The sequence below is a fragment of the Vipera berus genome, assembly GCF_964194415.1.
Source record: "Vipera berus genome assembly, chromosome: 3".
Taxonomy (NCBI): domain Eukaryota; kingdom Metazoa; phylum Chordata; class Lepidosauria; order Squamata; family Viperidae; genus Vipera; species Vipera berus.
In genome coordinates, this window is record NC_138204.1 from 127921840 (window position 1) to 127948790 (window position 26951).

Sequence of the window (26951 nt, forward strand, 5' to 3'; positions counted from 1 at the left end):
ACCAGTAGGTGTCTCACTATCCGGACTTCAGTTACTAAGTTGCTATGTCACTTACTCCATCTTAAGTCCATTAACCACCTGTGGCAAATAGAGCAAAGTTTCAAAAGTTCAAAATTTACCAAGACAGTCCAAACAGTTCACTTTCCACGCCCGGTTTTTCAAAGGCTCAGTCTCCGAGGCTCCAAAGGTAATCTTTGCCCTGTTGCTTTTCTGTCGTTTCGTCTGAATTCACGGCTAATTTACAGTTTACAGCAGTTTCCACAGCTAGTTTACAGTCTGATAACTTCCTGGCTTCCTCTTCTTGTCACTCTCGCCTAATGCCTTCTCTCAGCGCTTCTATCGCCGCTTGTTCCCTCTCCGTGAGGCACCCACTTCCAGCCAGAGTCTCTTTCCCAAGCGCTTTCTGATATTTTCAGATATAAATATTTGGATATACTTTCCGTCAGCTCCGTTCTACCGTTGTACCACTAGCTCCGTGCTGGCTCCGTCCCTCTGTCAGATCTTCATGTCGGCCATTACTGGCCTCCTTCTCCCCAGTTCGCTCGCATCAGGCTTTCTCCGGATCTCCGACACGAGCCGCCGCACATGTAGGTTCTCCGGGACGCCTGCAATTTCGGCTGTCCCTACAGGACCTCCTAGGGCTCCGAAAAGCCCCTGCGAACACTGGGTGAGAGGTTGTGTGTGACAGAGAAATCCGTTCACACAGCCGCCCGCTCTGACAGCTGGCTCCGCCCCCCCTCTAAGTGTTTTGAGATTACTTTGTTACAGCTATACCTAATATGGGTCACTGCTTGAAGGCAAGTAATGATTCAGTCCAATACCCACTTAACTCTCAGTAAGTTTCATGAGTTGATACGTTTAGAATTTTTCTGTAAATTTACATTTGGACCAATAACTTTTGCTATTATGCCAGTAGCTATTATCTGTATTATCTGACAGGAGATCTAACAGGTTAGATTCAAACATTAGTTAAATACTGTATAACAGTCAATACTGCTGAAGTCCTTTATTTAAAAAGAAAATGATTCGGGGAACAGTTTTTCAGTGCAGTACGTACCTTTGCATCCATTCTATGATTAAATGAAGAATCCTGATCAATGCATTTCTGATATAAATGTATATTTTTTGCTGTTTCTGGTTTGCACATATATATAGACATTGTTTTTATTATATAAGAAACATCATTAACCACAGTCCAAATAGGAAAATATGTCCCTGAACTTGCTATGTTAGCAAATGTTTGGGATGAGGACCATGTATCAGCTGCTGCTAATGATGTCATGTTGGCATTGCAGTGCAATCCAGAATTACAAGTATAGTCGAGTTTCAAAGCTGAAATATTTCACTTCATTGTCTTTACTGAAGTAACCTTTCAAATAATTCCTCTTTTTGTACAGTGTCCTTTAAGTTTATACAGTCTGACTATATCTGGTATCAGCACTATTCATTAATTTCCTAAAGGAAATACCTCACTTTGAGCAATTTTTTTGTAATTTTTTTGTCAAGTGAGTAGAGTTATGTGTCTTTGTTTCTAATTGTAAAATGCTATAAACTGAACCATGCCAAGGAACAAAATAATCATGGCTTTTATGGTTTACCATTGTGAGACACTGATTTCCTTAAAATAAATTGCGTGTTTGTTTACAAGAATTAGGTCTTTTCAAGATTTTAATTATGCATCGTGGCATCACTGGGCATTTTAACCTGGTTGGATTTTTTTTTATTTGACTGGATTCTGGTAAACTTAATTTTGAATGTGAATACAAATTAAAAAATGGGGAAAATATTTTGTAGTTTTTGTGCATTTTTTAATATTGAAATATGAAACAGGTTATAAAATAAAGGAAATTTCTTTAAAATTTCTGTTGTTCCACATAAATAATACAAGAAAAGCAAATAGGCTGAAATGAAATATTGAGAGGATAGTTTAAATAGTTATGATCAAATTCCTATTCCTATTCCTAAAATTCCTATAACAGATGCCTCATTTCAACATTGTAACAGGTGGGGGGAGGTAAGTAGGTTGGTTGTAATCTTGCTTAATTAGGTATGTATTACAAGTTGGTAACTGTTGTGATTCAGGGTCAGCCTGTGGGTTCGGCAGTTGGGTCGGACGACTCAGAGGAGGAGGGGGTGTTGAAGAGCTTGCTGAGGGGGTTGGAGAGCTTGCTGATGAGAGCCCTCAGCCAGGCCCCTCTCACCTGGTCACGACGCAGACCCAGCTGTGTGAGCCTGACAGCGTGGATGAAGATGACCCACAGCTGGCCCTGTTCAAGGACGCCCGACACAGGAGGCAGTCAATCAGGAGTAAACAGAGGAAGGCAATGGGGCACCTCAGAAGGAGGCAGAGAGAAGCCACGCCCTGAACTGTATAAAAGGGGAATGCGTGGGAGGGCTGGTTTGCTGAAGGCAACCGCTTGAAAAGCTGTTTCTTGGTTCGTGTTTTGTTCTGTTTGTTTTTGTATCCATAAATTTGGCAGGCTTAATTCCAGCCTCTTGCCTTCTTGTAAAAGGGGTTGTCCCTGCCTTTTCTGCAGGGCCGGTAGCAGGCTGGTACAGAACAGTAACCATGACACATTTATCATGTTTGGTTGTCTTAAAAGCTGCATTTTCAAAATATACAGAAACAAAAAAATTGCACCACCACTGTACACCTCCCTCACCATCAGTTCCCTGTAAACTGAAAGAAGTGCTATTTCGGTTCCCACCATGTGGACCTTGTAACTATACTTGTCACAAGTTAAATAATTATTTTTTTTGTACAGCCCCAAAATATAGTTGCTTCAGGTCAGCTTAAAGCATAGTGCATAACAAAGGTAAAGGTTCCCCCGCACATGTGTGCTAGTCGTTTCCAACTCTAGGGGCCGGTGCTCATCTCCGTTTCAAAGCCAAAGAGCCAGCGCTTGTCCAAGGACGCCAAGGTGCACGGAACACTGTTGCCTTCCTACCATAGTGGTCCCTATTTTTCTACTTACATTTTTACATGCTTTCGAACTGCTAGGTTGGCAGAAGCTGGGACGAGTAACAGGCACTCACTGTTACGTGGCACTCGGGATTCAACCCGCCAAACTGCCGACCATCTGATTGACAAGCTCAGCGTCCTAACCCACTGAGCCACCGCGTCCCTCTGTAGTGCATAACTAGGGAATTGCAAAATGAAAAATGTGTACTCCTTAGTGAGGTTTTCTGACTCAGCCTTGTGTTACACAGCTAAACATTATATCAAAGACTAATAACTGATTCATCCTAAATAAGTTTACACATAGATCAAAAGATTTATATTTAAGTCACAAATTGGATTTAGAAATAAGATATGCTTCTACATGCTCATGGTGAGGGTGAATCGACAATTACTAAAAAGAACCTTTAAAAAACTTATTAGAATCACTCCTACAATGACTGCTCACTTCTCCACAGCTAGTGCCATCTTTGAGCTGTGTCTGTTTAATTTTAAGAAGCTTAAGATTTACGATATTAGCATGTCCAACACACTTATCACCCACTATACCAATTTTATGGTAAGCTCCAGAGGATTGTTAGGATAACACGGTAAACCACAAAGCTTGACTGAGTTGTTACCTGAGACTCAATACACCTGCTTTTTAAAATGCATTGCGAGACCACAGCTTCAGCTCATATTAAAACCTTCCTGATTTCAGATTTGATTTCCGATTTATGAATACGCAGCACACCATAGAAAACTAAAACTAAATGGGCATATCTTTCTGGAATGCTTCCCGTAAGAAAGTTGGAAATAATACCCTTTTAACTAGAGCTATCGCATCGAGGCTGGGAAAAAAAAAGTTCCCCGTACTATAAGGAGCAGCAACAACTAATGGCTGCGGGGGGGGGGACCCTCGTTTTAAACAAGAGACGATTTTACAAGTGGTCGAATATTTTATAACTTTAAAAGAACATAAATTTTTAACAAATTATTCCAAGGATCCTTTCTGGCACGTCAAGCACCCACTCCAGAGTTGCCAAGTTAGGGTCGGAGGGAGGCGAGAATCTTGACCTCACGTGGGAACGCTCGCGTTGCAGGCTGACCTTTTTCTGTGTAAATGCTCGCCCGGGGATTCCATTGTCCTCTAAGAGACTACGTTTCCCAGCGCGCTCCGCGCGGCCGCTTCGTTTCCGTTGTCGAAAGAAGGGAGATCCGAAAAAGGGGAAGCGGCTGGGGAGCTGACGGCTCTCGCCTCGGGCAACGGCCCCGGAGTTAGAGCGCTCGGTGTCGTGCGCTGCTGCCTGTGCTGGGTAGTCGATGCCGGTGGCGGCCGCGGCGCTGGTCTTGGGGGGCGATGCTGCCGAGGCGCAGCTCGCTGACGGGGCTGGCGGTGGGGCTCTTTGCCGTCTACGTGGCGCACACCTGCTGGGTGATGTACGGCATCGTCCATACCCGGCCCTGCCTCGCTGCCGTCCACGAAGTCGAAAGCAACGACGGCTGCATTCGGCCTTACCTGGCGCGGCGGCCCAAGCTCCAGGTGAGAACCCCCCCCCCCGTTTTTTTCCCCCCTTCTTCCCACCTGAGTCCTACCAGCAAATGAGCGGTAATTGTTGGCAGTGATGCAGTGGCGCTTCGTGATTGGGGTGGGGCGGAGCGGGATAATTGCTCTCTCCCCCCCCCCCTTTGGACTGGAGATGCAGGTGAACTTTGACAGACCGGATTTGGGTTGTCTTTTTTAAAAAAAGAAACTGTAATTAACATGGAAGATTAGTGCTGCAATTGAAATTTATGAAGCAAAAAGCCCCTTTTGTTGCAATTGGAAGGGCCTTGCTAGAGTATTCTACAGATTATTTAATCCAGTGTCGCTTCCCATGATCCCAGGAGGCATTAAGTAGGCAGATTATCTCAGAGTGCAGTGTTAATGTCAGTACTTTGCCCAGATCCTTGTTGTGGGACGTACTGGTCTACAGAGTCCCATCACTCTAGACATGAAAATAGATGATGATGATGATGATGATTATGATTATCTTAGCCTATTGTATGGGGAAGTTATGGCTATTTGCCATATGGCACACTTGAATGTTGCCTTTTAATAATAATAATTCCATTTATATCCCGCCCTTCTCCAAAGACTCAGGGCGGCTTACAAGCTTAGCAGTAGCCTTCATTCTATGTATATGCCTGCTTATTAGGGCTTTCACACACACCCCAAGCGGCATTATTACAAAGTCAGCTTATTGCCCCCAACAATCTGGGTCCTCATTTTACCTACCTCGGAAGGATGGAAGGCTGAGTCAACCTTGAGCCTGGTGGGATGCGAACCTGCACTAATTGCAGGCAGCTGGTGTTACTTAAGGAGGCATTAGCCCACTGCTCCACCAAGGCTCCTTTTGTCTTTCCTTTTTCCAATATATGGTAGCTGAGTACCTTTTTTTCTACTTAGCTTCCAAGAGTAAGATTTTTCTGCCAATTGCTGGGAGGAATAGATGGATAAGAAACAACAATTGTGCCTCTTTTATGTAAAATTGTAGCCTTTGAAGGGACTACAATGTTGTTCCATTGGTCCATTAATTTGAACTACATATGTTCAATAAACAAAAAGATGTACTACATGGGCATGTATTGGCATACTTAAATATATCAGCTTACAACCTATAGCAGTTGCTCCTTCTCTACAAAATCTGGAGGGAGCATCAAATTTTGGTAAGCACTAGTCAGTTCTCTTTTGTGATTTCATGAATTGAATTTTTTTCAACTTTTCCATGTTTTGTGCTTTGTTCTTTTCCCACCTTTTCAAGGAAGGATGGGGGGATATCTTTGATTTGAATAGACTGTACAACTTGTACACTTCTGAAAAGATTGTTATAGATGGAACCAGTGCTTTTTTTGTAAAAGAAAAAGGTGCCGGAACTCTCACATGTCATTCAACCCGCCTTGCCTACTCTACAAGGTTCCATCCAAAAAAGGTGCCGGAACTCCGTTCTGAGCGTTCTATGAGAAAAAAAGCCCTGGATGGAACATATATATTATGATTTATTACTTGTCAATCTGCAGTAGGCACATATAGGAAACTTATTAAGTGCTTGCTAAACTACAGTGAATTGACTACTATAATGGATTCCTTTCATCTTGATGAGGCTTGGCTCGAATTAAGGAGAAGGAAGTTGTATGCATTTTTAAATCTCATTTTTTTTAGTTAGACTGAACCATGTCAATTTTGAGGAAGGGAGAGAAATTAGTGGCAGTGTGTATGAGGAAACATGATATTCAACATAAAAGACAGAATGATTAAGGCAGGAATCTTTAAGCTCTCCAGCAAAATAGCAATAAATTAATGGTCTTTCTTCTGTTTCAGCTAAGTGTTTACACAACTACACGCTCAAACATAGGCACTGAAAATAACATTGACCTGGTTTTGAATGTGGACAATTTTGATGTTGAAACTAAATTTGAAAGGTAATTTGAATTTATTTGTTCCATTTCTTCAAAAGATCTCGTTTGTACCCATCTCAAATCAAATTTTGATCCCTATTTATATTAGTGACTGTATTAACATGTTTAAATCATATAGAAATGCCTATTACCCACTGGTCAGTATATTTCATGAAAAAAAATCTAGGTCATATTTTTTTCCTTTTTATTACAAAAAGCTTACAAGATATCAGAACAATCTGACCTTTTAGTTTTAATCACATTTATGAGAAATAAGCCTAATTGATAGAATTTAGTTCAAAGTAAGTGTCCTTCAAATGTAATACTAAGGTTATTTGTTATTCTGGATTTACACATGATATTTTGCTTAAACTTTCCATAAACTAAATTAAATAACAAAATTTATTTTTATTTTCATTGCTAACTCCTGCGTTTCTGTCTCTATCACATGGAATGGATAGAAATTTTTTTCCACTACTGTTCCTTAAGCAAGAAACAAAATGAAAAATAGTGCTTCTTATACAGTGTAGACTTTGACAGATATCTCAGAAGCGCATTGCTATTGTCTCTTCCAAAACTGAAAGTAGCTATTTTTTCCAGTTCTCAGCTACCATCCAGTTATTTCTCATTTATTTATATGAAAAAGCAGTTTTATATTTTTGTTAGCTCTTTGAAGACTTAAATAAAATGGGAGATAACTGTAATGGCCCATAAGTATGGTGTTTGCTGGAGTGCAAAAAAAAATGTTGTAGGAGGAGAGCCATGTTAATCTACGGTGGCAAAAAAATCAAAAGGAGTCTAGTAGCACCTTTTCCGACTAACACATTTTATTAAATGGCATAAGTTTTGGGGAGCTCCATTTAGTTCGATAGTTACCGTACATGAAGTTGCCTCTGTATGAATTATAAATGGTTTTGTGCTTTTATCAAATGTGGCACTTGCAAATGTATGTATTTTATTTTCATTCTTAATCTCTCTGTTATTATTTGTAAAAATAATAATGGCAAGCATATCTAATACTCCTTCCACATTCTGTTTTCCCCACAACAAAACCCTTGTGAGGTAAGATGGGCTGAGAGAGAGTGACTGGCCCAAAGTCACTCATTTGAAATTCACCCAATTGAAATTCTAATGACTTCAAAATAGTTCAATTTATTATGGTTTGTTGCACAGTCAGCCAGATATTTAGTTTGGATTTGGCATTTTTATCCACCTATTGAGTCCTTCCCAAGGACCTGGAATAGTCAGATGTTGTTCTTTGATGGTATTAAAAGTATACAAGTAAAGCTGCCTTTTGCAATTGATTGTCAATACCAATAATATTCAAATGGTGCTCCAGTTGTTTGGGGAATTGCACCCAAGGCACTTATTACTATTTTTACTACCTTTGCTTTTTTTTGCCACAGTCATTTTACTTCTGTTTGCAAATCTTTGTATTTTGTGATTTTCTCCAGTTCTTTCTCTTTTATTCTGCTGTCTCCAGGTACTGCCACATTTTTGTTTTTCTTATAGACAATTAAATCTGGGGTGTTATGTGACATTATTATTATTATTTATTTATTATATCTATTTGCTGCCCAGGTCCCACTGATGCTTAATTAATATCTAAGCTAAATTGTGATTGCTATGTCTATAAAATACTTCAACCCTAATTATGAAAGTTTTCAAATAAGGAAGAAAAGTCTATTGGTGACATTTAAAAGGCTAGTGATTCACTTTTGGAATTAAACAGATAAGAACTTACCCTATTTCCATGACCAAGTTTAAGCATTTTTATAAACTATGTTTTGTTTTGTTTTTTTAGAACAGTTAATGTTTCTGTACCAAAGAAAACAAGAAATAATGGGACATTATATGCTTACATATTCCTTCATCATGCTGGAATTCTGCCTTGGCACGATGGCAAGCAAGTGCATATAGTAAGCCCTCTCACTACGTACATGGTACCTAAACCAGAGGAAATCAATCTTCTTACAGGAGAATCTATCACCCAGGTGAGATTATTTTCCCCTGTTTTTTGGGGGGGGGATTCCTGAAATCTAAAAGATCAACAAATGAAATAAATTGATGTATTGTTCATAGGAATTTGGGTGGTTTTTTTTATTTCTGTAAGCTACAAATCGCCTTGCTTAGATCATGAACCACTCAAAACGGCAGAGATTTTCTGTGAAATATCAAAGTGGTTTCTATCATTTTTTTTCTGTATTCAATTTAGAAAAAAAAACATGCTTTTTTCAATAGTAACAAAATGTACTCAAGTTAATTCTTTCTCACATCTATCCTGAACCTGCCAATTCAATATCTGCTTTGATTTTAAAAAACGTATTTTGAGTTTTTGCTTCTCTCTTTATAGACGTTTGTACTGTAAAGTGAATCCTCTATTACTGTGATTTTGAATTTCTCTCTCAAATGTAATATTTATCTAGATACAAGGAGAAATTTAGTGATAAGTGATTTTAGTGTTTAAATAACTAAAATGATAGTTTTGTTCTGTTGTTGCAAGCACATGTGTTTGCAAAGTCATACTAAATCTTGTTTATATATTTTTTTTCTTAAATAGCAAATTGAAGCAGGAAAAAAGCAGAATTATGCTCTAGATGAGCCTGTGTCACACTGGAGATCTAGATTGACTTTAAATGTTATGGTGGAAGACTTTGTCTTTGATGGATCCTCTCTCCCGGCTGATGTACACAGATATATGAAAATGTAAGCTAATAATAATGTTGCTTCTGGTAAAGTCCACATAGTATAAAAAATTGTCTTTAATATCATGACTTTCAACAAGGGCAAATAATATTTTACCACTGAGGGCCCATATTTTTGTTTCTCCAGCGTCCAAGATCCTGTCTCTGGGCAACATGTATGCAAAGTAGCAAACTAAATTACTAACTAAATTAGTGCAGCCTTCCTAACTTGGACAGTCTCCAGATACATTAAGCCAGAAGATGCCAAAATTGGGAAATGCTGCTATTGCAATACATTTTTCATTTTCAGATTACTGGTAGTTTTCTTCGAAAGCATTTGTGTTGCTTCTGGGGGCTTTGAAGGTAACCCAAACTATTGCTGCCTAGCGTAGTAGTAAGATAATTATATTATTTATTCAGACATAAAGATTCATATTCAAACCTTTGATTAGTTATTAAGTTTTCCAGATTTCAGACAGCCTTAAGCATGACATATTTCTTCCTCTAAACTACATCAGATGTTGATGATTTAAAAAAAAGAATAGTATCTTGTATGTTGCCTTAAGCAACTTGAAAGAAGTTGGGATATGTATAAAAATTCATTGCATCACTTAATGTAAACTGAGAGTTTATTCCATGCTAAACTATGTAAAGCAGGGGTCTTCAAACTTGGCCCTTTTAGCCAGGAATTCTGGGAGTTGAAGTCCACAAGTCATAAAAGGGCCAGGTTTGAAGACCCCTGATGTAAAGCTTCCACTATTTGCTTGCAAGAAGATATGTTTAACAAGGAACTTAAACTCAGGTCTCTTATGAAAACAGTCGTCTCTCAGACCTCATTGCCATATTCATACCTTCCACATGTACTGATCCAGATAGAAAATTCCATTTTTGGTCCAAAAACTGGAACAACTAAGTACAGATAGTCCTCAACTTATGACCACAATTGAGTCCAGAATTTATGTTGCTAAGTGAGACATTTGTTAAGTGAGTTTTGTCCCATTTTACGACTTTTCTTGCCACATTTGTTAAATGAATTACTGCAGTGGTTAAATTAGTAACATGGTTGTTAAGTGAATCTGGCTTCCCCACTAACTTTGCTTATTCAGAAGGTCGCAAAAGATGGTCATAAATATGAACCAGTTGTCAAGCATACGAATGTAAATCACGTGACCCTGGGGATGCTAGAACAGTCCTAAGTGTGAAAAATGGTCCTAAGTCCCTTTTTTCAGTGCCATTGTAACTTTCAACGATCACTAAATAAGCTGTTGTAAATTGAGGTCTATCTGTGGTCCTCAGTAACCACAGTTGGAAACAGCAACCTTGTCATTAAATGAAATCATAAAATGTCATAAAATGAAAAATCACGTGACCACCACCCAACTTACGATGACAGTTCAGTTCCAGCTGCAGTCATTAAGTGAATAACAACGGGTCAATAAGCCATCACGTGCCCACAGCTTGCGACTTCCCCATTGACTTTGCTCATCAGAAACCACGTGTGAAGGTTGCAAAGGGCAATCACTTGGCTGCTGAACACTGTGCCTCTGTAAATGCGTGCTGGTTGCCAAATGCTCGAATCACAATCACATTATTGCAAGGATGCTGTGACAGCTGAATCTTCAGGGACCAGTTGTCAATCTGTTCACTCAACACTCTTTTAACTTTGAACCTGAATAAATGGTCATTGTGTAAGAGCAACTACCTGTATATGTTCAGTCTATAAACTTCTTACACAACATAGGATATACAAGGACACCTGTTTCTGAAAGACACATTGTAAAATTATTTGTTTAGGATGGAAATCTTTGTGTCAAAACCAATATATTTATAATAAATATTTTTTAAAATGCAGGATACAATTGGGCAAGACAGTGCACTATCTTCCAATATTATTTATTGATCAGCTGAGCAACAGAGTGAAAGATTTAATGGTAAGGAACAGTTGTGATTTTTTAAAAATTAAATAGTCTGCTTCTCTATCTTTATTAATAATTTTATATAAAGTAAATGACAAATCTAAAAATGAGTGCAAGGAAAGAAAATAAAAGTTATGAAAAAATAATGACTTCTGACCTTTTCTTTAATAGATATTGATAAACCCATCATCTCCCCTCCTTTTTATCTTCTCCAGAAATCCCTTCAGCTGATATTGAATTCTCATATTTTGCAATCATTAAATCCATAAAATATTTCACTTGTTTTTTTCTTTTTTAAAAACAAAGTCAATAAAAGGGTTCCAGTTTTTTTAAAAAAGCACTTGTTTTCTCCCTAATCTAACAGGGCAGTTCTTCCATTTCTGCTAATTCTGAGAGTTTTACTATCCCTTCCTCCATTGTGAAAGTTTCAATACCCTTCCATCTTTGTCCATATAATAATCTTGCTGCTGTTACCATATCTAAAATTATTTTTTCATGAGTCTCTTCTAATTCAGTATCCATAAGCCCCAATAGCAATCTGCTTCTCTCATTGAACATATATCTCCTACAAAGTGAAAATATGTTAGAGCTGATCTTTCTTTTGTACAGCAGAATATGTGCAAGAGGAACTTTATAAGTGTAAACATATGAAGTAGGACACTCAGCCTGAGTATGCTACTGTCATATCTTACCTAGTCCGAATGTTAAGTGAAAACTCCACAATAGTGTATAAGGGTGACAGGATTTATTCCAATTTTCTCTAGCATTTTATATAGGAAGGCTAACCACCTTTGGTACCTTATTGCCATTAAAGTTTGAGCTGGCAAGTACCACAACACTGGTATGCAAATGAAAATATTTCTTTATGGTCCCAGACCAATAAACCTTTGGCATTGAATTCCATAGTGTATCTGTGCACTTTAGGTCAAAATTTTGATTAATCTTGGCTCATGCAGTCATTTATATGAGAGGGAGATTAAAAAAAACCTACCCTTATGCTAATTTCATAGCTTCCCACTCACAATAGCTTCCCTTTTTCTAAGTGAAAAAGTCCAAAATGTACATTTTCTTCATGGGAAAATTGTTTTAACGATGTGCTTATTTTTGAATGCTTATTATATAGTGCAGATTAAAATAATAAGAAATGTATAGTATTAAAAACATGGCTTTAGCAAATTGTGAATTAGAGTTCTCATCTTCTCTATTACCAGTCTCCCCCAAACCCAAGATCTGGCCAGTCCTGATTCTGCCGTCCTTCAAAAGAACACCCCCAAGCCTATCTCTCCCCTCAGGCACTGGGCAAGGGCTTAAATATATATGAGCCTATTATTGAATCTGAGCACATTCTTACTTTTTTGTGGATCCCCCCCCCCATGAGATGGCCCTGTGTGTGTTATTTTAAATTGTTTTAATCCTTGTAAGCTATGCATGAGTTGGCAGCTAAAGGAATGGATGCAGGGATGGATGGAAGGGTTTTTACCAAATACACTGAATTGTTCTTTATATATAGTTCTCTTATTCTTTGGTGAACTTTAAATAATTTAAATATAATTTCTACCAGAAATGATAATCATTATTTGCAAAATAACACTTAGGCAATACTGATTTCACAAATATTATGTAGGAACATTTCTGAATAAATATTGTTTTTCTTTTGAATATTTTTTTTTGGGGGGGGGATGTATAATTAGAACCTAGCCATTTTTATTAACTCTTTAATACTGGTAAGGAGTATTTCAAGCAATATCCAGTTTATTATTAATCTTGTGAAATATTTAAACCTAATGCAGATTATAAACCGTTCAACAACAGAACTTCCACTTACAGTGTCCTATGATAAAATATCATTGGGAAAACTGCGGTTTTGGATTCATATGCAAGACGCTGTTTACTCTCTACAGCAGTTTGGTAAGCCTCCATTTCTGGATTATTCATGGAAATACAGCGGCCCCTTTGATAAACTGGTTTTGATTAGGAATTCCACATGATATTTTTCTTTAAATTTGGATCTTTATAGGTTTTCCTCAGTTTATATCCATTCATTCAGTGACTCTTCAGAGTTAAGATGGTACTGAACAAATGGACATACCACCAGTCCCTGAAGTTCCAGCCATCACAGAACCCCTGCAGTCATTTGACCATGATCCAGGCACTGAGGTGCCCAGCTGGCAATTACAACATCACTATTTGCAACTTCCCCCTGCTGGCTTCTCACAAGCAAAGTCAATAGGGAAGCTAGCAGGGAAAATTGTAAGTTGCTCCAGTAAGTCAATTCCCACCTGCAGCACCATCCCCATGCATAGTCTTCGCTCTCCCAGGCCTCCGTTAGCTTGTACATAGCCTGTGATCGGCCTCCCAAACTCTCCCCCAACCTCCAGTGATGTGTGTACAGTCTGCACCAGGTCTCCCAAGCCCTTTTTGGCTCACATGCAGCCTGTGCCAGTCCCCCAGGGCCTCCCCCACCCTGCTGTGACACCTCTTTATCCTCCCATGACACATTTACACTCCTTATTTGGGGCTCCTGCTGCTTCCCATTTAATGATCCATGTATTTTAATTTATTTTATTTTAATTCCATTTATATCCCGCCCTTCTCCGAAGACTCAGGGCGGCTTACAAGCTTAGTAGTATGTTGTAGTAGTAGTAGTATGTATGTTGGGGTTACAGCAACCGGGATTGTCCGGATTGCCCTCACTAGGCAATGCAATCATGACATTGTACTTTAGCAACAGCGATCCCAGTCCCAGTTGGTGTTGTAACCTGAGGACTACTTGTATTTTGAATTTATGATTCAATATTATGAAAATTAATTTGAAGTCAAGAAGCTCTATAAAGCATCCCAGCTTTCTTTCACCTGCTAACATGTACAGTGAGACTATTTCTGGTTTGGATGTCAGTCTGCAAATGGGAAAGGCATAAATAAATGCTATTGAAGCTTTATTTTTATTTTTTGCCTAATACTGTCTGATAATGTGTTTAATAAAGCTTTGCAAGAATTATTTTAGTATTTACAAAATAGTAAATATTTATTGTTTTACATTTAACTTAAATTTCTAGGAACATTTGTTTCATCTCTATGATCAAATATTTCTTCTGCTTATTCTTTTAGGTTTTTCAGAAAAAGATGCTGACGAAGTAAAGGGAATATTTGTGGATACAAACCTCTATTTTCTTGCTTTGACATTCTTTGTTGCAGCTTTCCATGTAAGCAGATCATATGTTTTAGACAATAATAACAATACTGATATGCATCTAGGTAATATAAAATTCTATTGATGTAGAAAAAGACACTGTAAAGAGAAACTGTTTTCCTTCTTTCAGCATCCTGAAATATTGTCAGTTATATCTGATCAAGTGTAGTAAACTGTAGTAAGCTGCAAGGTTGTGTCAGCTCTAAAACTGTTGTTACATTAGTTTTTTTTTTAATAGCGATAACTGTTAATGGTGGGTGTTATGTTGCAGCTTCTCTTTGATTTCCTTGCATTCAAAAATGACATCAGCTTCTGGAAGAAAAAGAAGAGTATGATTGGCATGTCTTCAAAAGCAGGTAAATAGCATATTTATCTACATGCTTCCTTGCTATTTTCCAGTGTTAACAAGGCACACAGGCATTTACTCCAAGAAAATATAACTGAAAATTTTAAACAACATTCTAAATGGTTGTTGTAAAATCATGGGCCCATATGAAGGATTATAGCAATGGTTAGATAATATTCCACTAGTCCTATAGATTAAAACCGTGTCGAAACAGTATTGTCTTAATTTGATTTTTCTAGTACTTTCAGATGTCACTCAACAGGCTTCAGAGACTAGAATGTTCTAAATGGCAGGGCCCCCACAGAAAGTATCATGCTGTGGTCCTGACCTGCTTTCTTTGTGCTTTCTCAGCAAATATACTGAAAGATTATTGTGAAAAGTCCCTCTCCATTGTTTTATTTCCCTAAGGATTTATTTCACTCCTATAGGCTTTCACTCAATGTTAGGTATGCTTACTGAAAGCAGAATTTTATACTGCTTCTAAAATTATAATACACTCCACTCTGGGAATGGCAAATCCTGTTCATTAGGATTGTGTTCTTCATTGCTGCCATTCCTAAGTGGTGGAAGATGAGAGGTTCAGCCCAAATCAGGCAAATTCTCAGGGTAAGCTATCAAATCCCATCATCATTTATGTGGGAACCATTAGTTCATTTCCACTGCAGTGCCCCCATTGTAACCATACTCCCTGCTACTAGTTCCTTGCAGCACTACTTTATGTTGCTTATAGGAAGGGAAAAACTTGCTAGAAGAATGCATCTTTAAAGTCTGGTTATTAGCCAACATGTCTAGAACAAGAAATACAATGGGCCAAAAAAAATTGCAGTTGGATTACAATTTTTGCCTTAAGATGTGGTCCAAATTTTAACATCCTGTTCAGTGCTTCTTCTTATTCTAGGTTTAAAGAATGCTAGATACTGAATACTGTTAGATGGTTTTGTGTAGAAACGTAGAACTATAATTATCCAAACTTTTAGGTTGGATTGTGCTAGCCAAAAAGAGTTTTAGTTGTTTAAAGCTAGCCGTTAACAGTTTGCCAAGTAGCTTAGTACGTTGTGCAATGTGGTTATGTTTTGTTTAGAAAACCATAGTTTAACAAAATGATATTTGTGATTCCAACTGAAATTATTTTTCAAAATAAGTAAGATATTTTTCTCAAATATATCCAAATGCATCCAACATAGTCTTCTAAAATCCGCAGTGCACTAACATGAACTCTTTTCATGCAGTGCTCTGGCGATGTTTCAGTACTGTGATCATATTTCTTTTTCTGTTGGATGAACAAACAAGCTTATTGGTGCTGATTCCAGCTGGTATTGGAGCAGTGATTGAGGTGAGCTGTCATTATCTCTACATGTGATATGTACAGACAGATTGGTTCTCAAAGCAGCTTAGTAAGAATGCAAGGATTTAAACTGTCATGATTAAATTTATTTTAATAGGTCAGAACCAGCTTAGTTGCAAGTGATTTGCATTCTAAATTGATTTGTGAATTGAGCTAATGATGGTGGAAATTAGTTGAATGATATGTCAATTATTCTATCCTACGATCTGAAAAAAAGTGGCTGAGATCAGTTACTTGATTTGTTTGATGGGGTGCATATCTTTTATTTGCATGTTTAACCCTATTTTGTACAGTACGTGCTGTCATTCCTGCTCTTCTGCATAATTCTGTCTTCCTGGTCATACAGAGAAAGCAAGATCAATGCAGGAGCAAAGAAGTTCAATTTTTTCGCTATTGGGATTTCCAGCATCCATTACTCACAAACTTATTAGGTGTATCTTCATTTTCTTAAGAGCTTTTTTAAAATTAAACGTACAATTGAGGCACATTCTGTGCTAGATTTTTTTTCCTGAGTCTTTAGTATTAGTTATCTGAAAGACTTTAATTTATTTAATATCTTTTGCTCTTTTGAGCCTTGCCTTCTTATATAAGTATAAAGTACGTGTATAAAATATATACTATAAACTACATTAGCTATACCTCAGAGTCACAAAAGTAACTGCAGCTACATGTTCTATCCACAGAATAACCTTATTGCACAATAGATCTCACATAAGAGGGGGGGGAAAACAAGTGTGGAATGGCTTTATAAGAATCATTTGAGAAATTAAAATTTCTATATTTATGGTTTGACCATAAGACCAAAAGAAAATATTTATTATATGTTAGTTAAATATAATTGAGCTGATATGTAAAGTTTTTGCTTTTGGAGTGAGTGAAGTCCTAAGCAATAGTACTCTTGTTAAAGGCTGAACATCATACATTCCATTTTATTGTAGAATCACGTATATAGAAATAGCAAAGCTGAGTATATGGTTTCTCTGTTATGCGGTCATTGTTAAACTATCATGACAACTCAAGTTCTTTCCAAAACATAGTTAACAAAAGTTAGGATTAAATGCCAATGCCAAGGAATTCAGGTATAGTTATAATTAAATATCACAATCAGGTTGTACAATGAGACATTTGTAATATGGTACATTAAAATATTGAATTTACATTTTATCCTCCAGCTTTGGAAAGTGAAGAAAGCATTGAAAATGACAATTGAATGGAATGGTCTCATACCAGCAGTAAAGGTATTTCATTTTTTAAAATGTTATGTTAATTACTCAATCTGTTCACAACTTTGGATTTTCATCTGGAATAGATTTAAGTATATTGCAGTCTGGAAAGGGTTAGGCTACTAGATATATGCAAAATTTGTCTCTCTACAGAATGGAAGAGGTTGCATATGGTAGTGTAATATTGTGCAAAGTGAGATGTGATTAGACCACCTGGCACTTTGGAATTAAATCTTTACACGGATGGCCCAACTAAAGCCTTAATGAAATTAATACGCTGCCTATTATGGAGACTGCAGACAAATATACACCTCTCCCGTGTAATAACAATGTATGTTTCTGCTCAAATACACTGAGTTACTAATACATGCATTATTACACTAAACATTGTACCACCCATTGAGTCTGGCACTCATAAACCCAATTATATGAAATCTTAATTATCTTTCTGGTCAAGAATTAACAGTATGTCTTCTGCAAGACCTACCTTAGATAATCACTGTAAAGATTGCCAAATTTTTAGCACTAGCTCCAGCTTGCAGAAGCTCAGTGGTATCTTGACTATTTTAGGCTTGTTTCCCCCTGTATTTTAAATTTTATATTTGGGTTTTATAGGTCTGGGATCATAAGTAAAATGATTTATACTGATTAATTCTTATATTCTGTGTAGTTTGGGGCATTTACTGAGTCTGAGAAGAAAACTGAGGAATATGATACTCAGGTAAAATAACCTTATGTTTAGAATTATTTTAAGTTTATTGATTTGTGAAATTTTTATGCTAAAGATCTATACTGATTTGACTACAGAATCCAACTGAGAAGCAGTAAAGCATGCTTTTTTTACTATAAAGGCAGTCCTTGACCTATGATCACAATTAGCCCAACATTTCTTTGCTAAGCAAGATGGTTGTTAAGTGAGTCTTGCCCCATTTTATAACCTTTTTTGCCATGGTTGTTAAATGAATCAGTGCAGTTGTTAAGTTAGTAACGCGGTTGTTAAGTGAATCTGGCCTCCCCATTGACTTTGCTTGTCAAGAGGGTCACAGTAGATCACGCTACCCGTCAAAAATACATACCGGTTGCCAAGCAACTGAATTTTGATCACATGACCATGTGAGTAGCCTAACATGCTCTATTGCAGGGTGTCAAACTCAATTTCATTTAGGGACGCATCAGCATTGCAGTTGCCCTCAGGGGGCCAGGTGGGTATGGCCAGGGTGGGCGTGGCCTACTGGGTGGGCATAGCTAGAGTACATATGGCCTACTGGGTGGGCGTGGCCAGCTCTACATCGTTCGCATCAAGGGTGCCTATGGGGGCCTGGGCAGGAGTGGGACAGATCTGAGGGGCTCTGGCAGAAGGAGGGTCTCAGGGCCAGGGCCAAGGCAGTGGGGGCCGTTCCCTCACTGTTTCCAGGATGGCTTCGCGGGCCACATGAAACCACTTCGCGGGCCGGATCCGGCCCCTGGGACTTGTGTTTGACATGTCTGCTCTATTGGACAATTAAATTGTCATCCTATAAGAGTTAGAGAAACTCCATGAAATTGTTGTGTGGAAAGAATTCTGTAGTGATGAAAAATCAATAGTGATATCTACAAACACTAGTTTACCTTTTCCAGATAGAATTCCAAGGTCATTTTTTTAATATGGCTCCCTGTTGAAAATTATCTGAACTAACCCACAACGGAAGATTTGGATCTTAATGATTAATTATCCAGAGGATTATAATCCAGTGTTAGTATCTACACTGTGCCAGGCAATTACAATTCTGAACCAATCAAAATGTCAAAAAAGGAAAAGTTAAAAACTACTAATAAAAATAGATTTAGCAATTCTTGCTGATTGCTGTCTAGGTATAATTTGTACCTAATCATTTAAGTAATATTAGTTGAAAGTGATCATATACATTAATTAGCCTGGACCTAAAATAGGAGGACAAACATTTTTCTAGTCCTAGGATCATGTACATTTTTCTAGTCATTTAAGGGCTAAACTGTGGTTAACACCAGCATAGAAACTAAATTTGATTCAAATTATTTCTTTATAAAAATATATCTGTTCGAAAAATGGTCTTTTTCTTCTAATTTTGGTTCTGTGGATAGAACCCTTGATGTATTTAAATATTTAGTACTACATGGAAATTGTATTTTTTTTATTCTAAATAATGGTATTCTGCATTCTTGGTCTTTTATATTGAAATTTACAAAACTTCCATCTTACTACTGAGATGGAAGAGTTGGCTTTAAATGCTCAGATTTTATTCTAATGAGGTCTCTTTTTGCCCAGCTTTTACTTATCAATATACCGTATATGAATTTGATGTAGTTCATTGAATGTTGGATCTTGGAATCCAAATATACATCAGCCTTTACCTCTCAGGATACCAAATTATTCTGTAGAAGTGCTGTTATAATGGTGAAAGGGGAATAATCCATGAGGCCATTTGAAAAAAAAGGATGAATACTTATATGTAGTTTTATTTTTTTCTGTCACTCAGGCTATGAAATATTTGTCATATTTGCTATATCCATTGTGTATTGGAGGTGCAATTTACTCTTTGTTGAATATCAAGTACAAAAGGTAAGCTGCTATACACTACTTTAAAAATCTAAGGCATGATAAGATTTATGTTACTTTTTTGGTAGCATAAATAAAAAATCCTACAGTGTTCAAAAATGTCTACTTTCAACAGCTGTCGTCTTATAACATATGCTTCTTTCTCAGAATTAACACTGCCTTTTCTAATCAAAGCCTTCTAAATCTTTCTATTAAAAGTTGATAGCAAATCCTACAACTTCTTTTCTGAAGCTGCTAAATCAGAAAATGGTCATTACAGGAATAAGCATGGATGAAATGCTAAAAAACATAAACCCTGCTTGTGCAACATTGGGCCAATACTTATTGCAACTTTTTAAGACTTTTCTGGCTTAAAGCCAAATTCAACTAGTCATCAGGAATTTCTTAAACTAATTACATTTAAACAACTAACTTTTGCAAATGTTAAAAAAATGGAGGGGCTTTTTTTAAAGTTGAGATGCCTTCTTTCTCAGATACCATCTATCAATGTAGATGACTGAGGCTGCCAGTATATAAATATAAATATGAACATAAATAGTTCTATATTAATTTTAATTTATTTTTACTTTTTGTTCTCATCTACTTTACCATTCTCTTTGTATTACTTATGTAAATATTTTGGCTAAAGTGGTGGGAGGTTGTGATATATTGTACTTTTATATATTAAAAATATCGTACCTGACTTCCAGTTCAACGCCATATATACAGTACATCTGTCTCTGTGTGTTCATGACGTGATTTGCATGTGCTTTATATGAAGTGCACAGAAAAACTTGAGTGAGGAAAGACGTTTATGTGTTAATTGTTGTTTTTTTAAATGATCAATAATGAAAATAATGCTCCTTTTCTTTTTCATAAGCTGGTATTCATGGTTAATTAATAGTTTTGTCAATGGTAAGTGTGAGTTTTTACTGCTTTTCTTTAAATCTAGTTCTTTAAAAGTATTTTCAAAAGAAGTTGCTGAGGCATAGTATTTTTGGAAGTGGGTGTTTATAAATAGCTGTACTTAAATTCTTGCTATCATACATTGCTTCAGAGCATATTTGGGGGAGGGGGAAACCACAGATATAATCCATCTTGATTTAGATCAATTCCAGTATTAGGTCCTGGGATGCTCTAATCTAGTGGGATAGCAACAGAGGCAGCCAGATCTGGAAAAAGGAACTATTCACATAAGTGTGCTAAGACCACAAGCCATTTCATTTATTTGCATTAACTGTCTACAACTTAATATATTAGGCTGGTATCAGACTACAAGAGGTAGAATAAAGCTGAAATGCTGGTCCTGTAATTTCAGTTTTAAATTTGCTACTAGTAGAACAAAGCAGACTACCTTTTTCCTATTTGTTAGCTGTACATTTATACTAATTTATTATAAAGTAAAGTCTGTTTCATATCAAGCTGAATTCTCAATGTATGCACATATATGATCTGGATGGCTCTATAAATATCTCTCATACAGAGAGAGAGAGAGAGAGAGAGAGAGAGAGAGAGAGAGAGAGAGAGAGAGAGAGAGAGAGAGAGAGAGAAACACCCACAACACACACAGTTTGCCATTTAATTTTTCTGGGAATTTTTTGTCCATCAATTTCCCACTCCAACCTAATCTCTCTTCAAATATTAATGTAATGCATCTGTAATTAAAATTTTGTAGGGTTCTTATGCATTTTTACAAAATAATATGAACCAAACATTTTAAATTTCTAGAATGAACTACAGTATAAGAGAGGGTGAGAACCTAAGTTGAAATAAAAGCTCAGTATTAAATTGCGCGGCACTTAGTGTCTCCTACTGTTTAAAAGCAGGAGGAAATAAAAATGGATATTTATTTTTGTTCTATAACACCAACAATTAATGTTTTTTTCCCCTTCCAACAGGAGTGTATGCTTTTGGATTTCTATTTATGTTGCCACAGCTTTTTGTAAATTATAAGGTAATTAACAATTGAACCCAATATTGTAATATGTTATTTAATCCAACCTTCACTATTTTTAATATATATTTTATGACCTTCTTATTTTCTTTCTTTCCAGATGAAATCTGTTGCACATTTGCCATGGAAAGCATTTACATACAAGGTAAGTTAATTTTGCTTCTTAAGATTTATGCTGCTGAGCCATTAGTTATTACTTGAAAATTGAGCTACAGTTGGAATTTTATTTGCCAGCCTGGTATTACCAAAAAATATTCCACAAAGTTACTAGGCAATAACTCTGTTAGTATAGTTTATATAGAGAACCATTAAGTCTTATATTCATTGTAAAGTCCATAGCCTGATTTGAAACAAATAATTGGGAGAGTTTTATTTCGCAGTTTCCCTAATAAGTAATTTTAGATTTAAGACTCTTAGGAAGACCAGCTTAGAATGTAATGAAAAGCTAGACTTGGAGGAACTTTTGGCCACATGCACAGGAATCTCAAGGTGGTGTTGACATGACTTGTAAGCACAGTGCTTATATTACATTACATTAATCTTGCATAATTAATAATGGCATTAGCATCTCTAATAATTGTGATATTATTTAGCCCATCAGGTCAGTCAAAGCCCAGTGTTTTACTGACCAGCCTTGGAGTTGCATTAGTAAAGTGGGGAAAAGACATCAAGCACCATTAACCCTAACCCTATGGCTCGCAAGTTGAATGAGTCTATTAACTGCTAAAGTCAGCTTGTTGAGTCATGAGCCTATCATACTAAGGATATTTTTAATCTACTAAGGATAAGTTACAAAATCATTTAGATGTTGCATATGGGTTTCACTTGTTCTAGATTTAACCTACATTTTTCATTATTGGAGAGAAAGACCCTCTGTAACCTTTAAATTGACCTTTTTACCTTCAATTCAGCTATTCTGTTTAAATATTGTGTCATCAAAATCAATTAATTTGCTTGATTTTTTTATTTTAAGTAACACATTTACATGCCATTAAACAAGCTGCATCCTCTTGTCTCTTACTTACAGGCGTTCAACACATTCATTGATGATATTTTTGCATTTATTATTACAATGCCAACATCTCATCGGCTGGCTTGCTTTAGAGATGATGTGGTGTTCTTGGTGTACCTTTACCAAAGATGGTACGCTTTTTTTATTTTAAATTTCTTCTCATTAATTAGATGGTTAGCGTTAGTTCTTCTGCCAGGAGAAAATATAGATATGCCTTGTATATCATGCAGGGTTGAGAAAATCGTGTATTGATTGTGTATTGTAGTTTCTTTCATCTCTTTGTCTCTTTATTTTCCTATCCATTTTTCACAAAACCTTCATTGATGCTATCAAATAATTATTTATCCAGAATGTTGCACAATTTTCCCCATTCATTATCACAATTCAGCAAAGTGTAACATTCAGCTATCAACTTATGGATTCCTATTCTCATACATATCCTCAACAGTCTAGCTGACACTTAGCCTTCTAAAATATATTTTTAGATTTTTTTTATTCCTAATAACCACCTTCATTTCTATTCCTGTTTTCATCAAACCAACTCCACTTCAGGCACCATCATTCAAATATATTACATTGTTCTCTTTAGATAACAGCCTAACAATTTTTCTTTCACTTCATTCATTAATTCATGTTCTATGCCAAATATTTCTCTTGCATTCCAAGCCACCATCTGCTATATGCAGTGGAGATTAAGAAATGGACCTATTAATACTGACCACCAGTACTTGGCATGGCTTTAGTCATTCAAGGCTTTTACATTATGTCTTTGATAGGATAAAGAAAGACTAATTTACTGACTTTAATCATTCTTGCTTCACATGCAACATTCCTTGCTTACAGTAGCAACATAGCATTGGTCATTTGCGGCATATTTTAGCTAGACCACAACGTGTTAACGAAGCACTTTGTATATACTTCAAGACATATAAATATATATGTATTAACAATAGCAAAAAAACAGAAGCATTGATTAAGAAAATGTCACAATTTCTTTTTAACCCTAAGGCTTTATCCTGTGGATAAGAGCAGAGTGAATGAATATGGAGAATCTTATGAAGAGAAGCTGAAAAGAAAACCCCACAAAGAATAATTTAAGATATTACTAGGAAATTCTTTGGATTGATGCTGGCTGCATATGCTGTTTGACTTTTATAAAGAGATGAAGCAAATGAGTATTCTTCAGAGCTTGGGATAGAATGTCATGGACATTGTATCATCTGCATTGCCAAAATATGTTATGATTACCTTTGGAATTTTTTTTTAAATTATTATTTGGGTTTCAACAAGGCTGCCAATATATTTGTCAGGTGGTTAACATTTTGAATTGCTTTGACAGTTTCTGCATAAACATTTGTGTCCATTATGCTTAATGTCTTGAACCCTCTAACAGCTGACATTAGGGGGGGTGCATTTAAATTCTGCTCTTCAGTTTATGAACAAGAGGAACGTACTGTGAATGATTATGAAAAGGTAACAAACTGACAAGGACCTGCCGTTCACTTTCAAACCTTTCTGTAAAAAATGTTTTGGACCAATCCTTGGGCATGTTCCAGCCTTTTTATGATTTTAGGGAGGGTACATTCCTCACGCACTCCTTGAAATCAAGGATATATTTGGTTGGCTGGAAAGTGCCCCTTATTTTGTACTGTATTTCCTGACGTGAGCATTTAATTTTTTTAAAGATGTCAGCTATGCTTCTTAAATGAACCTAATTGTGGCAGCAACCATATGAAGACATGTACTCTCAATGGTATATTTCGAACCATTCTAAGCTGGTCCTGGATGCAAAGCGTGTAACTTTTAAAAAAAATTTAGCATACCAGTAAGTCAAATAGTATTCTGTAGTTTGGGGAATGGATTTTTTTTGGTACACACATAGTTTTGTTCAATCCTAAAATTGGAATTTCCTGATTCCACTAAATAGGATCTTTTTTCTAAGATGAAGTCATTACTTTTTCAGTCAAAAACATGTTTTTAGAAGAATGTAAATACATAGTTGCATGACACACTATTGTGCCAATGATACTTCGGCAGGGAGACTGTAGACCTTTTTCATTCTATAACAATGTAAATTATAATGAAGAGTGGTCTGAAGCAAAAGGCAGGCAGAAAATAATGATCTCAAGAAAAATTCATAAAGGAAAATCAGTTCAAACTCTACTGGTAAGGAAATTGTAACTGCCCAATTGCCATGTTTTGTTTTGGTGCAGGGGCCTAAATTTTTTATGACATGCCTTTTTATAAATTGGGATGCTATGTTTATTAATCAAATAATGTTTATATTTCAAGTGAAATATATTTTAAGCATGCTCAAAATGCAAGTTTAAAAAACCATTTAGATTGTGGCATGAATTTTAATAGAACTGCTGTGTTTTTTTTCTCAAGACTAATCCCCATTGCCTCCCATACAATTGTTACATATAATCTACGGAATTGCCTTTTACTTTTCAAATACAGAACACTGGAGAACAATCAAGAGTTCCTGTGGGGTCATGTATTCCACATTAAGAAATGGTGGGGGAGAGGAGATAGGGCTGCCATTTTGTGCCTAGCTGTGCATGCTTAAGGCCACTGACTTGAATGAGATTTGAGTATGCTTCATACTGTAGTAACTTTATTGCCAAAAGGTTTTGCTTTCAATACTGCTCAATATGCATGTGTATTTTCCCCACTAGAGTTCCAGAAATCTGCTGGCACTTAGTTCTCAAGATAATATCAGGTTTTAGATCATTAGGGTTGTTTATTGAAAATGAGTTGATTCCAGTCTAAAGTAGTTATTATATTCAATCCCTCTCAGATTAATAGAGCAAATAAATGATGACTAATTTAACATTAATGATGGGACTAAAGTATCACTAATTTAGCCTGGATCAACATGAATTGACCATGTGTCAATTAACTCCCAAGCTTTCATTTTGCTAATTTTACTTTTATTTATCTACAGCAGAATTTAAATTATTAAATGGAAGAAATATTGTCATATGCATTTTTTAAAAGATTCCAGCTATATAAAATATCTTGAGAGAATTATTAATACAATTTTATTTGGCTCATGTTGGAAACTACAAAATATAATTGCTTGGTTAAATGACTTGCAATGCAAATACTATGTGATTTACATGAAAATAGTTTTTGAATTTTAATTAGAAATGTTATTGGTAATATGAGAGAGATCTGGTTACTTTCTCATCGTCTCAGTTATGTTTGTTTCCTCCACATTGTATAGCAATAAATGTTAATATATATATATATATATGTATATATATAAACACACACATCCACACCATATATGCTATTTCTCAACCTCAGATTCTGATTATACTGCTGAGAAGAATCGATTTAGTGGAAATTTCACACATTACCTTTGATTTGGAAATGCATTTCAGGGAGCAATTGAAAGTTGGACTTTCCTAGAAAATGGGAAGTAGCAGCCTCTGGACAGTCATTCTGATTTGCAAATAACGTGTCAAGGATGGGAGAATTATAAATAGCATTGCCTAAATAGAAAAGGCAAGAGGCTGCTTTTCCATCATGGCACCTACCATACAAGTTCACTTGTATGAATTATTAGAATTTGCACACACACACACACTAACAGAGAGAGAGAGAGAGAAAGCCTTGAATGTTTATACCTTGCCCCTTTGCAAGGAAGTTACTGATGTACAACCAGTACCCTCACCTGACAAACGGAAGAAACTGAAGCTGAAAAGATAGTATTGAGATGGCCTTAGGACCAAGTGGAGGAAACCACCCCACCAGCTCTCAAAAAGGAAGAAAAGTTCTTCAGTACTTCTGCACAGCAGCTGAGGGTGTGGTTTTTGTTTTTGGTAAAAAGGGCAGTGAAAGCTACTTAAGCTTGCCAAATCACTGCTTAAAAGAGCTGTGAAAGAAAAACCAAGGAGGTATCCCTTGGTCTTTGGTATTCTCTGAAAAAGTTCCTAATTCCTTGAAGTTAATGAAAGCTGCGATTCAGCTAGGTCACGATGCGAAAGAACAGAGAGAGATTTGATGTTTTGCATGTACCTACATTTTATAGTCAGTTAAATTTGATGAAACTTACCTGCCTAGAATAGAATAGAATAGAATAGAATAGAATAGAATAGAATAGAATAGAATAGAATAGAATAGAATAAGAATCTGGAGGGGACCCTTGGAGGTCTTCTAGTTCAACCCTCTGCTTGGGCAAGAAACCCTATACTGTCTCACACAGGTGAATGTCTAGTCTCTTCTTAAAAATCTCCAGTGATGGAGTGCCCATGATCTGGGGGTAAGCTGTTCCACTGGTTGATTGTCCTCACTGTCAGGAAGTTTCTCCTTAATTCCACGTTGCTTCTCTCTTTGATAAGTT

General features: G+C 36.5%; 1 protein-coding gene across 1 annotated transcript; it reads left to right on the forward strand.

Moving 5' to 3' along the window:
* The first annotated feature begins 3893 nt into the window (after positions 1–3893).
* CLPTM1L (CLPTM1 like) lies at positions 3894–25837 on the forward strand. The gene is made up of 17 exons (XM_081326151.1): positions 3894–4481; positions 6300–6400; positions 8181–8370; positions 8937–9082; positions 10913–10991; positions 12767–12884; positions 14085–14179; positions 14438–14522; positions 15742–15845; positions 17030–17095; positions 17751–17801; positions 19576–19658; positions 20515–20549; positions 21533–21588; positions 21689–21733; positions 22616–22731; positions 23609–25837. The coding sequence occupies exons 1-17, from the start codon at positions 4299–4301 to the stop codon at positions 23691–23693; spliced, it is 1638 nt and encodes a 545-aa protein (XP_081182277.1). The 5' UTR covers positions 3894–4298; the 3' UTR covers positions 23694–25837.
* Positions 25838–26951: the final 1114 nt, after the last annotated feature.

What these genes read in the sequence shown, in the direction of transcription:
- CLPTM1L (XM_081326151.1), top strand. Translation starts at nt 4,299, where the DNA reads ATGCTGCCGAGGCGCAGCTCGCTGACGGGGCTGGCGGTGGGGCTCTTT. An exon ending in GTCTCATACCAGCAGTAAAG is followed by an intron (nt 17,096 to 17,750) that starts GTATTTCATTTT and finishes TATTCTGTGTAG; the next exon opens with TTTGGGGCATTTACTGAGTC. An exon ending in AATTAATAGTTTTGTCAATG is followed by an intron (nt 20,550 to 21,532) that starts GTAAGTGTGAGT and finishes CCCTTCCAACAG; the next exon opens with GAGTGTATGCTTTTGGATTT.